The sequence below is a fragment of the Lacerta agilis genome, chromosome 1, assembly GCF_009819535.1.
Source record: "Lacerta agilis isolate rLacAgi1 chromosome 1, rLacAgi1.pri, whole genome shotgun sequence".
NCBI lineage: Eukaryota > Metazoa > Chordata > Lepidosauria > Squamata > Lacertidae > Lacerta > Lacerta agilis.
The window spans coordinates 120,592,579-120,606,108 of NC_046312.1; the positions used below are offsets into that span (position 1 = coordinate 120,592,579).

The window sequence follows — 13,530 nt, forward strand, 5'->3', positions numbered from 1 at the left end:
ATTTCACAAATGGAGAGCCAAGGCAGAAAAGACCCATTCTTGTGCTGCCACCCTATGGGACCTCTTGTGGTGATGGCAGAACAGGTCTTCTCTGCAGTAGCTCCCCATTTATGAAATCCTCTTTCCAGGGAGTCCCACCTGGTGCCAACCTTGTCACCATTTGGGGGGGGTATTTGGGTGCCATCGATGATTTATTGTTCGATCTGTTTCCAAGATGTTTTTTGCCAATTGATTCTTCCAGTTTTACTTGCTTGTAAATCTAGGGTTGCCATGTTGTTCAGTTGTTCAGTCGTGTCCGACGCTTTGTGACCCCATGGACCAGAGCACGCCAGGCACCCCTATCTTTCACTGCCTCCTGCAGTTTGGCCAAACTCATGCTAGTCGCTTCAAGAACACTGTCCAACCATCTCATCCTCTGTCGTCCCCTTCTCCTTGCGCCCTCCATCTTTCCCAACATCAGGGTCTTTTCCAGGGAGTCTTCTCTTCTCATGAGGTGGCCAAAGTACTGGAGCCTCAACTTCAGGATCTGTCCTTCCAGTGAGCACTCAGGGCTGATTTCTTTAAGGATGGATATGTTTGATCTTTTTGCAGTCCATGGGACTCTCAAGAGTCTCCTCCAGCACCATAATTCAGGGTTGCCATATCTTGAGCAAAAAAAGAGGGCAGCCTGAGCTGCTGCCAGTCCGAGAGGGGGATAGAGGCATGCAGGGCTGCCGCTGCTGCTACCACATGCCTCTTTCTCTGACTCGGGCTGGCAGTGGCGTGCAGAGCACCCATGACCGCATGCTTCTTTCCCCAGCTTGGGCTGGCAGAAGCTGCTGCCAGCCCGAGTCCAACACACCCACACCCAGGACATTTCCTTTAAAATGTAAAAAAAATCCTCCCAGATGCGTATGTTGGCCCCACAAAAGAGGACTTGTCTGGGTTTGCCACGATGTATGGCAACCCTAGAAATCACTTTGGGGCTTTTTAGAGGGACAAGATACACAGATTAAATTAACATGGTGGGCTGGTGTGGAGGACTCCCTGGTCCTGAAAGCGGTAACTGTGCCCCTGAAGGAACAGGTACACAGCCTGGGAGTCATTTTGGACTCACAGCTGTCCATGGAGGCGCAGGAAAATTCTGTGTCCAGGCTCCACCTGGTACGCTGGCTGAGACCCCACCTGCCCGCAGACTCTTTCGCCAGAGTGGTGCATGCTCTAGTTATTTCCAAATTGGCTCCCAGTACGTTTCCGAGCACAAGTCAAAGTGTTGGTGCTGGCCTTTAAAGCCTTCGGCCCGGTATACCTGTAGGAGCGTCTCCACCCCCATCGTTCAGCCCAGACACTGAGGTCCAGCGCCGAGGGGCCTTCTGGTGGTTCCCTCACTGTGAGAAGCAAAACTACAGGGAATCAGGCAGAGGGCCTTCTTGGTAGTGGCTCCCGCCCTGTGGAACGCCCTCCCATCAGATGTCAAGGAAGTAAACAACTATCTGACTTTTAGAAGACATCTGAAGGCAGCTCTGTATAGGGAAGTTTTTTAATGTTTGGTGTTTTATTGTGTTTTTAATATCCCCCCAGAGTGGCTAGGGGAACGCAGCCAGATAAGCGGGGTATAAGTAATAAATTATTCTTATTCTTATTCTTATAACACAACCCTAAACTTCTTTCTTTCTGTCTTTTTCTGCTCAACAGTGTAACAGTGACTTCGTGCCTGTGTGCGGCTCCAACGGCGACACCTATCAGAACGAGTGCTACTTGAGACAGGCTGCCTGCAAGCAGCAAAGCGAAATCCTTGTGGCGTCAGAAGGATCGTGTGCCACTGGTAGGTCTAGCAGGCTCTGTGCGGCATATTATCCTAAGCCAAATCTAATAAGCTGTGTGTCATCACGAACAGTTGTTTCCCTTTGCTGCCTCATTCATTCCAGCAATTGAAAGCTTGGCACAACATGTAATGGCAACTACAGTTGAGGTTTTGTTGTTGTTGTTTCTGCCTTGCAGCAAACCATTTCAGAACCTGGGGGGGGACGATGTTTTCATTTTAGGGTTGCCATATGTCCTCTTTTTCCAGGACGTGTCCTCTTTTTCATGGGTAGGGTCATCATAGGTAAAGGGAGATTCGTGTGGACCCTGAGAAGCAGCGACTGAGTAAGGATGAAGGTGGGGGGCAAGGGAGATACATATCTCACTTACTTACTTACTTACTTACTTACTTAAAGGTAAAGGGACCCCTGACCATTAGGTCCAGTCGTGGCCGACTCTGGGGTTGCAGCACTCATCTCACTTTACTGGTTGAGGGAGCCGGCGTACAGCTTCCGGGTCATGTGGCCAGCATGACTAAGCTGCTCCTGGCAAACCAGAGCAGCGCACGGAAACGCCATTTACCTTCCTGCTGGAGCAGTACCTATTTATCTACTTGCACTTTGATGTGCTTTCGAACTGCTAGGTGGGCAGGAGCTGGGACTGAGCAATGGGAGCTCACCCCGTCGTGGGGATTCGAACCGCCGACCTTCTGATTAGCAAACCCTAGGCTCTGTGGTTTAACCCACAGTTTCATCCGCATCCCAGAGTCATCATAGCGATGTTAAAAATAGAAGCGGGCAAATGTGTCCCCTTTCTTGCTCTTCAAAATATGGCAACCCTAGAAAAGTGTGACCTGCAAGGTGAGTTCATGGGGTGTTCTGATCTGATTCTGACACATGACCAATGAGGAAAAGCAAGAGTAGCACTACCCAATAGGAAACATCCAGTGATATCTGCCTGCTTGTGCAATGGAAATCTGCTTGAACAATGAACCTCTAGCCACTTGCAAATTTGCTGCAAAGCAGATTTCAGGAGAGTGCGTGATGGGTTGGAGGGGAGAAGCCCAATTGTGTGAGTAGACACCCACTCATGCTATGTTAGCTCTCATCCAATATATATTTGGCAATGGAATGGTGTTGCCTCAGTTTACCTGGAAGGGACTGGGGCACCTGCGTAGCCCCAGCCTTGCAACCTCCCCTGGAGCCATCCACTTAACTTGCAGTGCTGCCAATGCCATTCCCCAGCCAGCAGGACCCGGTGGTCAGGGATGATGGGAATTGTAGTCCAAAAAATAGCTGGAGACCCAGGTTTGGGAAGCCCTGCCCTAAAAGGGACCCTAAGAGAAGCAATAGGGATTTGCAAGGCGGTGTTAAGTGGTCAAATAACATTCTTAAAGTAGCTGGAAAGATAGGAGTGAGAAGTTATCACGTCACTAAGGTTTGATAGCCATCTTGTCTCATGGTGTTAGATTTGTATGGCTCTTGCAATTTTGTGGCGTTTCAGAGAGCCCCGCAGAGAGCAAGAAAGGCCAGCTACTGAGAGTTAATGCTTACTTTCCTTATGCGGCAAAATAATGAATAGGAGGGTTTATCCTAGACCTTTTGGCTCAGAGGAATGTGTGTGTGAGGGAAGATAATCTTGTTTGTCATCATAGAAAGCAGGACAGAGTTGCACGAGAGGCCCTATTTGCTTTTTGCAGTTTGCGATAATATGGTAAAAAAAGAGAGAGAGAGAGAGAGTCCAATTTCTGAGGCTTACTTATCTACAAAGCAAGCAATTGTGCTAAAGAAAGAAAGAAATTGTTTGCGGCCTCACCTTTTGTTTAGACCCACACCGGGTTTCTGTTTTGTTTTTAATTGCAAGCCACAGTTGCAATTTGAAGAGCACCGCGGCTTCATTTAAAATGAAGATTTAAAAAGAAAATCGAAATGATGATGGAGGTTTGCAAACTGATCTAGATTAACCAGATCTGACTGTAGATAAATTGGGATTCTGACTCTCAGCATTCAAGCAGAATCCCAATTTTGTGTTTTGCAAGCTCTCTGTTTCCCTTCCTAACCGCCAGCGACACTGAGGAGCCTTTGCGAACCGAATCTCTACGCAGCTTTGCCTGCTTTTAGTTCAGATGCACCAAGCGCTTTCCTTTTAAAGAGTAGCAGCGCGGTCCAATACATGCCTACTCAGAAGTAAGCGTGTATGGAACTGCAGCTGGAATTTCCTTTTAAACGATATCTCTCCGAGTAATTTTCAATGTAGTTTTCAAGTTTAATTACAGGGCTACTTAAGCAAGTGCTTTTATTGACCAGGCACCCAAGCATAGATATTAACTGGTTGCTATTTGCCCAGAGTCTTTGGTAACATAGGGAGTCGGTCTGTCTGGCTCAGTGCTGTCCACCCCAGGCGTATAGGATGGGGGGGCCCAGGGGAGCCATGGCCCCAGGCGCAATTTTTTGATGGGGCATGAGGGGGTTGTAACCCGGCTCCCTCATCGAGGCTGGAGCCATGAGGAGGCAAGCCAAGCCTGGTCACCAAGGAGGTTTAAATTCCAAAATAATATTCCAAAATGCCAGAGTGGTGCATGCTCTGGTTATCTCCCGCTTGGACTACTGCAACGCGCTCTACGTGGGGCTACCTTTGAAGGTGACCCGGAAACTACAACTAATCCCACCCCTGAGCTGGCCGAGAGCAAGGGTGAGGGCAACGGCACTGCTCCTGCCACCCACCAAGGAGAAGCGAGAGGCTCCGGCAGCTGCCTCCTTCACAAATGGGGTGCCGCAGTCCGCAGCTTTGCCCTCCTTGTGGGGCCGCAGCGAGCCTCTTTCTCCCTCCCCTCGCTTCGCCTCGCTTGCCAATGGCTCAGACTGCTGTGGCTCGGTCAGCGGTGAGGGCTTGGGCTGGTGTGGCCACCCTCCAGGTCCAACCCACCCACCCCACACACACACACATGGACCCCCCGACTGCTAAGACAGCAGGTCTGCCCTGAATGGCAGCAGCTGTCCAGGGTTTCAGCCTCTCCCAGCCTGACCTGCAGATGTCAAGGATTGAACCTCAGACAAGGTGGATGCTCTGACTCAGAGCTACACATGTCATTCCCCTTGTACCAATCCTATAGTATCAATTTACCAGGATCTGGTAATAATAATAATAATAATAATAATAATAATAATAAATTTATATCCCACCCTTCTGGCTGGGTTTCCCCAGCCACTCTGGGCAGTTTCCAACAAAAGATTAAAAATACATTAAAACATCAATCATTAAAAACTTCCCAAAACAGGGCTGCCTTCAGATGTCTTCTAAATGTCACATAGTTGTTTATTTCCTTGACATCTGATGGGAGGGCGCCACTACCGAGAAGGCCCTCTGCCTGGTTCCCTGTAGTTTTGCTTCTCGCAGTGAGGGAACTACCAAAAGGCCCTCGGAGCTGGACTTCAGTGTCCGGGTTGAACGATGGGGGGGGGTGGAGATGCTCCTTCAGGTATACTGGGCCGAGGCCACTTAGGGCTTTAACGGTCAGCACCAACACTTTGAATTGTGCTCGGAAACGTCCTAGGAGCCAATGTAGGTCTTTCAAGACTGGTGTTATGTGGTCTTGGCGGCCGCTCCCAGTCACCAGTCTAGCTGCCGCATTTTGGATTAGTTGTAGTTTCCGGGTCACCTTCAAAGGTAGCCCCACGTAGAGCGCGTTGCAGTAGTCCAAGCGGAAGATAGCCAGTGCATGCACCACTCTGGCATTTTGGAATATTATTTTGGTGATGTGGAAAGGTAGCAAAGATCGAAAGGTGACGATGTCTACAGAGCCAAAAGTGTCGCCTGATTCACTTGACACTGCAATCCACAATGACGCTACGCTGGCATTCCCACTGCTCTGCTGCTCGCTTAATGAGCGTTTTAGTTGCCCATTGATTGCATTTTGTATTTTATTGGTTTTAATTTGCGAATTGCCCAGAGGACATGGTTAATTGGGTGGTATATAAATGCCGAGAACAAGCATATGCTGTGCTATAAAAGAAAAAACCCCAACAACAACCTTCCAGCAGTGGATCAAGCAGCAAAATGATCTAGTGCTCCTGCATTGCTGCTTGAAGCAGGCATAGAACATCCTGGTCAGGCCCAGCTGTAGATGCGGCTGACTCATCACTTCAGAACCGGTTGTGGTTGCTGAGGAGACCAGTTTCATGGCAGCACAGGAAGATCTTAGATGGTCAGAGACTGTCTGCATGGGGTCTGTGAGGGAGCAGGGATAGAGATCTTACCCACGGGTTGTGTAGAACATGGGTAGGCAAACTAAGGCCCGGGGCCCGGATCCAGCCCAATCGCCTTCTAAATCCGGCCCGCGGACAGTCCGGGAAAGCGGGTTCTCCTTCATGGAGAGCACGTGTTGCGGTGGGGGCCAGCAAGTCACCCCTCTGGTGCTGGGCGGGTTAGGATAGATGGCCACTCCTGTAATTGGGTCCTGGGTGTTGTTGGGGAGGTTTGTATGTTGCAATTGTTGATGGACAGCCCAGGGACTATATATTGCTTGGCTCGCAGCACGTTTTCCTCTTTGCTGCGTGCATCGAATCACCCGCCCTCCCTATTTTTAGGCCTCTGCGTATGACATTGCTATGCCTGTGATGGGGTCGTCTGCTTTTGAGGCAGGGGCCTGGTAGGAACTTTTCCATTTGGCTGATTGGCTGGTGCCATCTGGTTTTCGTCTACTGCGTAGCAATTAGTCACAACTTGTAAGGTTGGTGGTTAGGCATTGGTTATTATTGGTTGGTGGAGGGGTCAGAATTGACGGTGGCTGCCCCTCCAATGCTGCTGCTGCGCGGGGAATTCCGTTAAAGGAATCCAGGGGCTCGCCATGCTTTTGTCCGTATTCCCCGGTCGGGGGCCAGGGCCACGCAAGAGCCCCTGGGAGCATTTGGGGAGAGGCGAGGGTCAGACCCCCAGCTCCCATTCTCTCCCCAAAGTGTTTCCCCCTTACTGACAAATGTCAGTTCTGTCCCCAGCGGGACAGATAGTCTGAACCAATGCCTAAGCAACCACTCACATAATTTGTATTTCAATAAAGTTGTGGGCCAAAATAATGCCAAAAACCTTAAACTTAAATTTATGTCTGAAGTGTGATTTATTTGAGGGGTGGTTTGGGGACCACGACGCGCAATCATCATGTTTTTACATGAGTAGAATGTGTGCTTTTATTTCAAATGCATCTCTGGGTTATTTGAGGGGCCTGCCTGGTGTTTTTACACAAGTAGAACGTGTGCTTTTATTTCAAATGCATCTCTGGGTTATTTGAGGGGCCTGCCTGGTGTTTTTACACAAGTAGAACGGGTGCTTTTATGTAAAATGCATCTCTGGGTTATTTGTGGCGCATAGGAATCCGATCATTTCTTTTTCTTCCCCAAAATATAGTCCGGCCCCCCACAAGGTCTGAGGGATAGTGGACCGGCCCCCTGCTGAAAAAGTTTGCTGACCCCTGGAATGGAACATGCCCCACGACTCTCACAGCAAATTGTGGATTCACTTCTCCTTTCTTTCAAAGGCTTACATTCAAAAAAGTAAAATAAAAACAGAGCGCCCACCCCACAAATACCTTATGAAAGAAAACAGAAAATTTGTAAGGAAACACAGTAACGTTGCCAGCCTTGGTGTGGGTAAACCGAGGATTTAGAACAGGAACACCTGTGGAATCTTAAAAGGAACTTTCCAGCATCAAACAGAAAGTTCGCATGAAACATTTAGCATAGATCTCTCTAATTGACAGAGGAATGGGATAAAAAAGCACAATTTGGTACAGCGCATTTTAACTAAGCAGGATGTGGCTGCACATACATACAAATTATCCCGGTATTCATACATCTATATAACAACACCTCGCCTTTTTTCTCTCTCCCTCTTACAGATGCAGGCTCTGGATCTGGGGATGGAGGTAGGAATGCTTTTTATTAATTCTGTTTTTCCACCACTGGTATCTGCTGACATCACTTGCCACATTGCAGTTAGATGTGTTGGATAGCTGTTTTGTACCGCCCTGTATTGTTCAGATGAATTGATCCTCTGCATTTTTGTCAAACTCCAACCTAATGATGAAGAGCTGGGGTTTGGGGGGGGGGAGAGAAATGTGGAGGGCTATATTACACTTGGTAGGAATTCTGTATTATTCATGATTCAGCAAGGACTCTATCTCCATCTACTGTTACTAGAGTTCTCGTGGCACAGATGGTTTTATTGATTGTTACTGCATTCTCAACGAACCCATAATAGTTCCAGGATTTTTCTCCCATGACTAACGTAGTCTTCCCAAACCATGAGGTGGAGGGCATTCACAGGAAAAATTAAGAAGAAAGATTATGGCTTTAAACGTGGCTGTGTCAAACACTTTGATTACAGGGCCTAAGGTCCTTGGGTGGTTGCTCATGAGAAACCAGGCAAAACTCCAGCCGTTTCTTTGGTAGTTTTATTGTGCATACTATGTACAGCGCAGAGCTTAAAAGTTTGTGTCTGTATCAACCGTCTGCAGAATCCGGGAGTGGCCCCTTCCGGTTCTGACCCCAACATAAGAGTTTTGGTATACGAAATCTCTACCTCCCCTCTTTTCGTTTCACCCCTCTGCGTACTTGGGGCGATGGAAATAGCGTGTCTCCTTCCTTGCCCACTGAGCGAGAGGAGTGCTGGGTCTCTCCAACATCCAATATCCCCAGAGCCTTGGCTCTCCAGCTCCTGAGCTGCCTGCCCCTCCCCACTGGAGACCTCGCTGCTCCTTCCGCTGGACAAGGAGGTGCTACTGTTCAGGTGGGGCTGAGGCTCTCTGTAGCATCCCGAGAGCCCTTCCACCACCCTGCGCTGAGCCGGGGACAGTTCCCTGACACAGGGTATTGCCAATGTTGGTGCATTTAAAAATATGCATTGCAAGTACACTTACTCATCTTTCTAGGTGTTTTTATAAGTTGTGAGCGCAATCTGTCTGTCGGTAAATAAATAAATATCTTTATTGCGGTCCATAGACCCACAGTTTCAAAACAAGATACAGTTAAAACAACCAAACAACAGGTGAAAGAGACCGAGGTAGTAGTCATTTTGTTATGTCTAGAGCACGATGGACTATGTTTCTGGTGACCTCCAAAAGAAACTTTGCCAAGGTCAGTGTATTATCACTTGACCTCCCTATTTAAGATGGGAGGCTTCAGATTTTCCCGGCAAATTTGCTAGTAAGGGTTTGATCCGTTGATACCTTGCTTGCTCGTACTTCCCACAATGCAGTAGGATATGGTTCTTGCAATCGATGTCCTGAGAACATAAACAAAGCTTGTTCCGGTAGGGGATGCCTCTTAGTCTACAATTTAGAACTTCTGGTGGAAATACATTTAATCTATCTTTGGTAAATAAACACCAATAGGTGGGTATGGACAAATTCCTAAGATATGAGGCTAACTGAAAGCCATGCTCGTATTGGATTCCAGCTGCAATCGGGCCATGGATTACATTAGATCTGGATCACAGGTCGCTATGTGAGATGTCCCAAAGCCTTTGCCTCAGGGATTTGAGGGCGGTATCGTAACCCAGTTGATATAAAAGGGATGGTGGCAGTCCAGTCGAGGTGGCTTTTCTGGCCATAGTTTTCAGCCATGGGCTGATAAACTCCTCGTTGGTTAGATGTACAAGTAATCCCTTCCCCGGGCCAAATACTGAGATCTTAAGCCAGTATTGCCTGAAAGTAAGCATTTCATCGTGCAGTCATGTGCAGTTGTACACGAGCAGGACCGCTGTATATAGTGAGACTTACTTGTGATCAACTATCCACAAGTTAAGATGGCGCATCTCCTTCTTTTCAACAGAAATTCATGTCACATTAGCTGGTACATTCATGGATATGAATAGGACTCCTGTTTAAATAATGGGACTTAAAGGTGTTCTGCTTTTGCTTGAATGTGCTTAGTCTGTTTGTGCTTCTTCTGACAGAGGTGTGGTGGGTAACTTACGGAAGTCACTCTTGTAGACGGCACACTCCAAAACGGGGAAGGCATTCTCTTTAGGCTAGAACTGGGCGTTACGTTTGCATTGTACACTTCCTCATTGATGAGTGGGGCCAGTTGATTAACCATTCTTGCGTTGCTCCATTCACAAGTGCACCCACGGGCCAGGTTCACTGTCTGCCCTCTCAACATTCTTATCCTTTGGGATAGGGTGAGAAGAATGATGGGCATGTCCAGCTACACATTGTTTTAGTAGCAAGACTGCTGTGGACTTTCACTTCCTGCATTTGGGGCATATTGGCCATTTTGGAATCCAGGAAGGTGCTTAATTGAAAGCCCAAACCTTTGGTCTTTGGAGACCAAACTATGCCAACTGGCAGTGGCACTCCATGAATTCAGAGAGGTGGAATTCCCAGGACTTCCTTGGAGACGCCAAGGATTGAATGGGGACCTTGGCTTGCAGTTGGAGGACTGTGCAAATCACTGATTGGAATAATAATAATAATGATGATGATGATGGTGATGATAATAATTACTACTACTACTACTACTACTACTACTACTACTGCAACCATCTGACTGGGTTGTCCCAACCGCTCTGGGTGGCATCCAACATATATAAAACATAATAAAACATTAAACATTAAAAACTTCCCAATACAGGGCTGCCTTCAGGTGGTCTTAGGATGGCAGCAAAGGGCTGAAGTAGTAGCTCCCCAGAAGGTGTGGATTTGTGAAAGAATACCAAATGGGATTTAATGTGAAGGGTAGATCTGGCAGTGTTTAATGAGACTACCAAATGTAGGGTTGCCATATTCCCCAAAGCGAAAATCCAGAAAAAGTTGTTAAGCTTGAATTACAGCCCCCCCCCAAAAAAACCAAAGTTTTGTCGCTTTTGGGGGATTTTTAAAGCTTCTCTTTATTGCTCTACTTGCCACATATCAGGGTTTCCCCAGACATTTTGTCAATTCAGCAAAAATCCACCCAGACACCATTTTGACAGCCTGATTCCCGGATGTGTCCGGGATAACCCAGACGTGTGGCAGCCCTAAAATGAGAAAGTCTTGTTTGCTGTGAGAGCAGGTTGGCTGATGAATGTGGGCCGCTGATATCTCCACTGTTGACCCCAGCCTTGTCTAAAAAACTGTAGGCAGAATGGGATTTTTCAAAGTGATTGGACCTTCTTGTTCCAATGCGATAGATTTAGCTTGACTAGTGTTGGTTGGGTTGACCTTCCCATACACGAGCCATCTTGGCTACAGTATATTATGTTCCTTTCCTTGGGCATGTTGTGCTTGCTCCTGAACTCCCTTTGTGTATCCCACTCGTACTTGAATGAGAGAGGCATTAATTTTTGGTGTTTCCAACAGAAGCTCCTCCTAACACGGTGCGTTGATAAGCAAAAGTAACATTCTCCATTACTGCTGTTCCTCTGTAATAGCACCACATTCATTTTGTCCACATTGCCCATACTCATAGATTTCAGACTTAATATCACAGTACCTTAAAAGAATTCCATTCCTGGTATTTACTCTTGGTTATAGATGCTTCAATGTATTTGTATCTTTGTGGGGGGGGGGGGTTTCAGCGTGATTGTTCCAACATTTCAAAAGGAAATGGATTACTTTGCGCTTGTCTCCATTTTGGTGGTGACTCAAAGCCTCATTATCCAAATAGCCTCATTCATCCAAACTGCCTGGCAGACATCAAAAAAAGTCTGTCAGATAAATGGGGCTGTTATTAACATACAGTTACTCTGACATAAGACACACAAGAGACAAAGAATGTTATTTTATGTAACTGGGAGGTCCACATAGCTGAGTTATGGATCAGAGAGGGTGCAGGAAATTCTGCTTTTATGCATCAGCTGTGCCTGAATGCAACATGTTTAGCATCTTCTTATTTTCTAAAACATGGATACACCCTGAAGTAAAGCAACAATATGATATAAGGACCAGGGGACCCTGGAAGATGGAGAAGAACATCTGCCTGTGTCTGTTCCCTTGCATTGTGCTGTCCTGCTGCAGCCGAGGTAGCTCAGTGGGGCTCACCTTTGGTAGGAAGGCAATTGGTTGGACTTGTCATGGCAAGGGTTCCTTTATTCCTGTTGCAGTTTCCCTCCAGTGAAGCCAGTGTGGTGTAGTGGTTAAGAGCAGTAGTCTCGTAATCTGGTGAACCGGGTTCGTGTCACCGCTCCTCCACATGCAGCTGCTGGGTGACCTTGGGCTAGTCACACTTCTCTGAAGTATCTCAGCCCCACTCACCTCACAGAGTGTTTGTTGTGGGGGAGGTAGGGAAAGGAGAATGTTAGCCACTTTGAGACTCCTTAGGGTAGTGATAAAGCGGGATATCAAATCCAAACTCTTCTTCTCTTCTTTATAATGGATAAAGTATCAATTTTGTTCTTTAAAGATAAACCAGGAAGAAAGTTGGCCGTTCTCCCTAGATAATGAATGCCGGCCTGAATGAGCGCAGCAACTAAAAGCATGATTTCCAAACAATTTCGGATGAAAAGCACAGGCTGACAAAAGACAAGTAGAACAGGACCTCAGGGAATACCTAGGCAGCTTTTTGGGAAAGCAGATCTGTGCAGGAGGCAGGATCAAGTCATTGCATCCCTTTTAAAGGTCTACAAAGCTGCCCGGCTTGTATATAAAACCCATGATTGAATAGACATCCAGTGCAGCTTCCAGGTGCAGAATCACATTAATGTGCCAGAAAGAGGGGGGTGGGCCAGGGGGGAAACAAACCTTGTTATTTAAACCTTCTCACAGCTTCCTCCTTTACCAGGTATAAAGCCATGTAATAAAAACCATAATTTTATATGTCATTAAAGCAAGCGTTGGAAGAAGAAGAAATGATAAATGCTGAAGGAAGTGGGATGTTTTCAGAGGAGTGCACCGCTGGAATTATTATCAACTGAGGGCACTAATAAATTAAAGTCTGCAATACACACACACACACACACACTAGATTGATGTCTGAAAATGTTGTCATGGTGCACATTTTTGAATGCCTAAAAGAAGCCTCTCCAGTTCTTACACAAACAACAAAAGGGTTGGGTATGAAGTGCTTACTTTTCATTCTGCTTACAGGGCGACAGGGGGGAGGGGATATCAAACAGAAGGGGTAAAACTGAGTTACGAGTGTCCCCAATCTGTGGCGGTGTCAGGGACTGTTCTGAGGGAGGGGGGCTGCACTGAGGAGGAATGGTGGAAGCCCCCCCCCCCCGCTGCTGATCAGGATCCTGAATCTTCCCAGGAGCAGTGGGACAGTATAGATTTGGAACAGTGGTTCGCAGAGGGACATAGTTCAGAAGACAAAAGTTGGGAAGTACTGGGGGTGGCGGTGAACTGGGAGAGAGAAAGTTAACTGACTCTCTCTCGCTCGAAAGCCTACATCCGCCCAGCCCAAGGTCACGACGAGCAGATAAGGCGGCAGCACAGAAAGTAAAGTGGTTGCGAGATCAGGTTGCAAGACGAGGAAGTGACCCAGGTGACTCAGGGGGAAAGTGGGTGTTAACCTTAATTGGGAGCACCTTTACTCCGAGAATGGACTCTTTGTTCTTTCGGTGTGTTTATTAAAATCTCTTTAAATGGTAAGAGACTATTTTTGCTTTGTTCTGCTTATCCATGGCCGAAGGGAGGGAGGAAGCTGCTTCCCCAAAGCCTGACAGGTAGAGTGCTAATTTTATTTGGGGGTGGATTAGAACTAGGGTTCAAATCCCCATTTATCAATGAAGATCTCTAGTGACCTTGGACATGCCATGAAGATTATTGGTGTTGGC

The 13,530-nt window shown here is 47.2% G+C and overlaps 1 protein-coding gene across 1 annotated transcript in view; it reads left to right on the plus strand.

Moving 5' to 3' along the window:
• Positions 1-13,530, plus strand: part of TMEFF2 (transmembrane protein with EGF like and two follistatin like domains 2) — a 250,904-nt gene that overhangs the window by 30,762 nt on the left and 206,612 nt on the right. Inside the window, 2 exon segments of the mRNA XM_033168959.1 lie at positions 1,675-1,804; positions 7,673-7,699. Of these exon segments, the coding sequence (XP_033024850.1) occupies positions 1,675-1,804; positions 7,673-7,699 (157 nt within the window).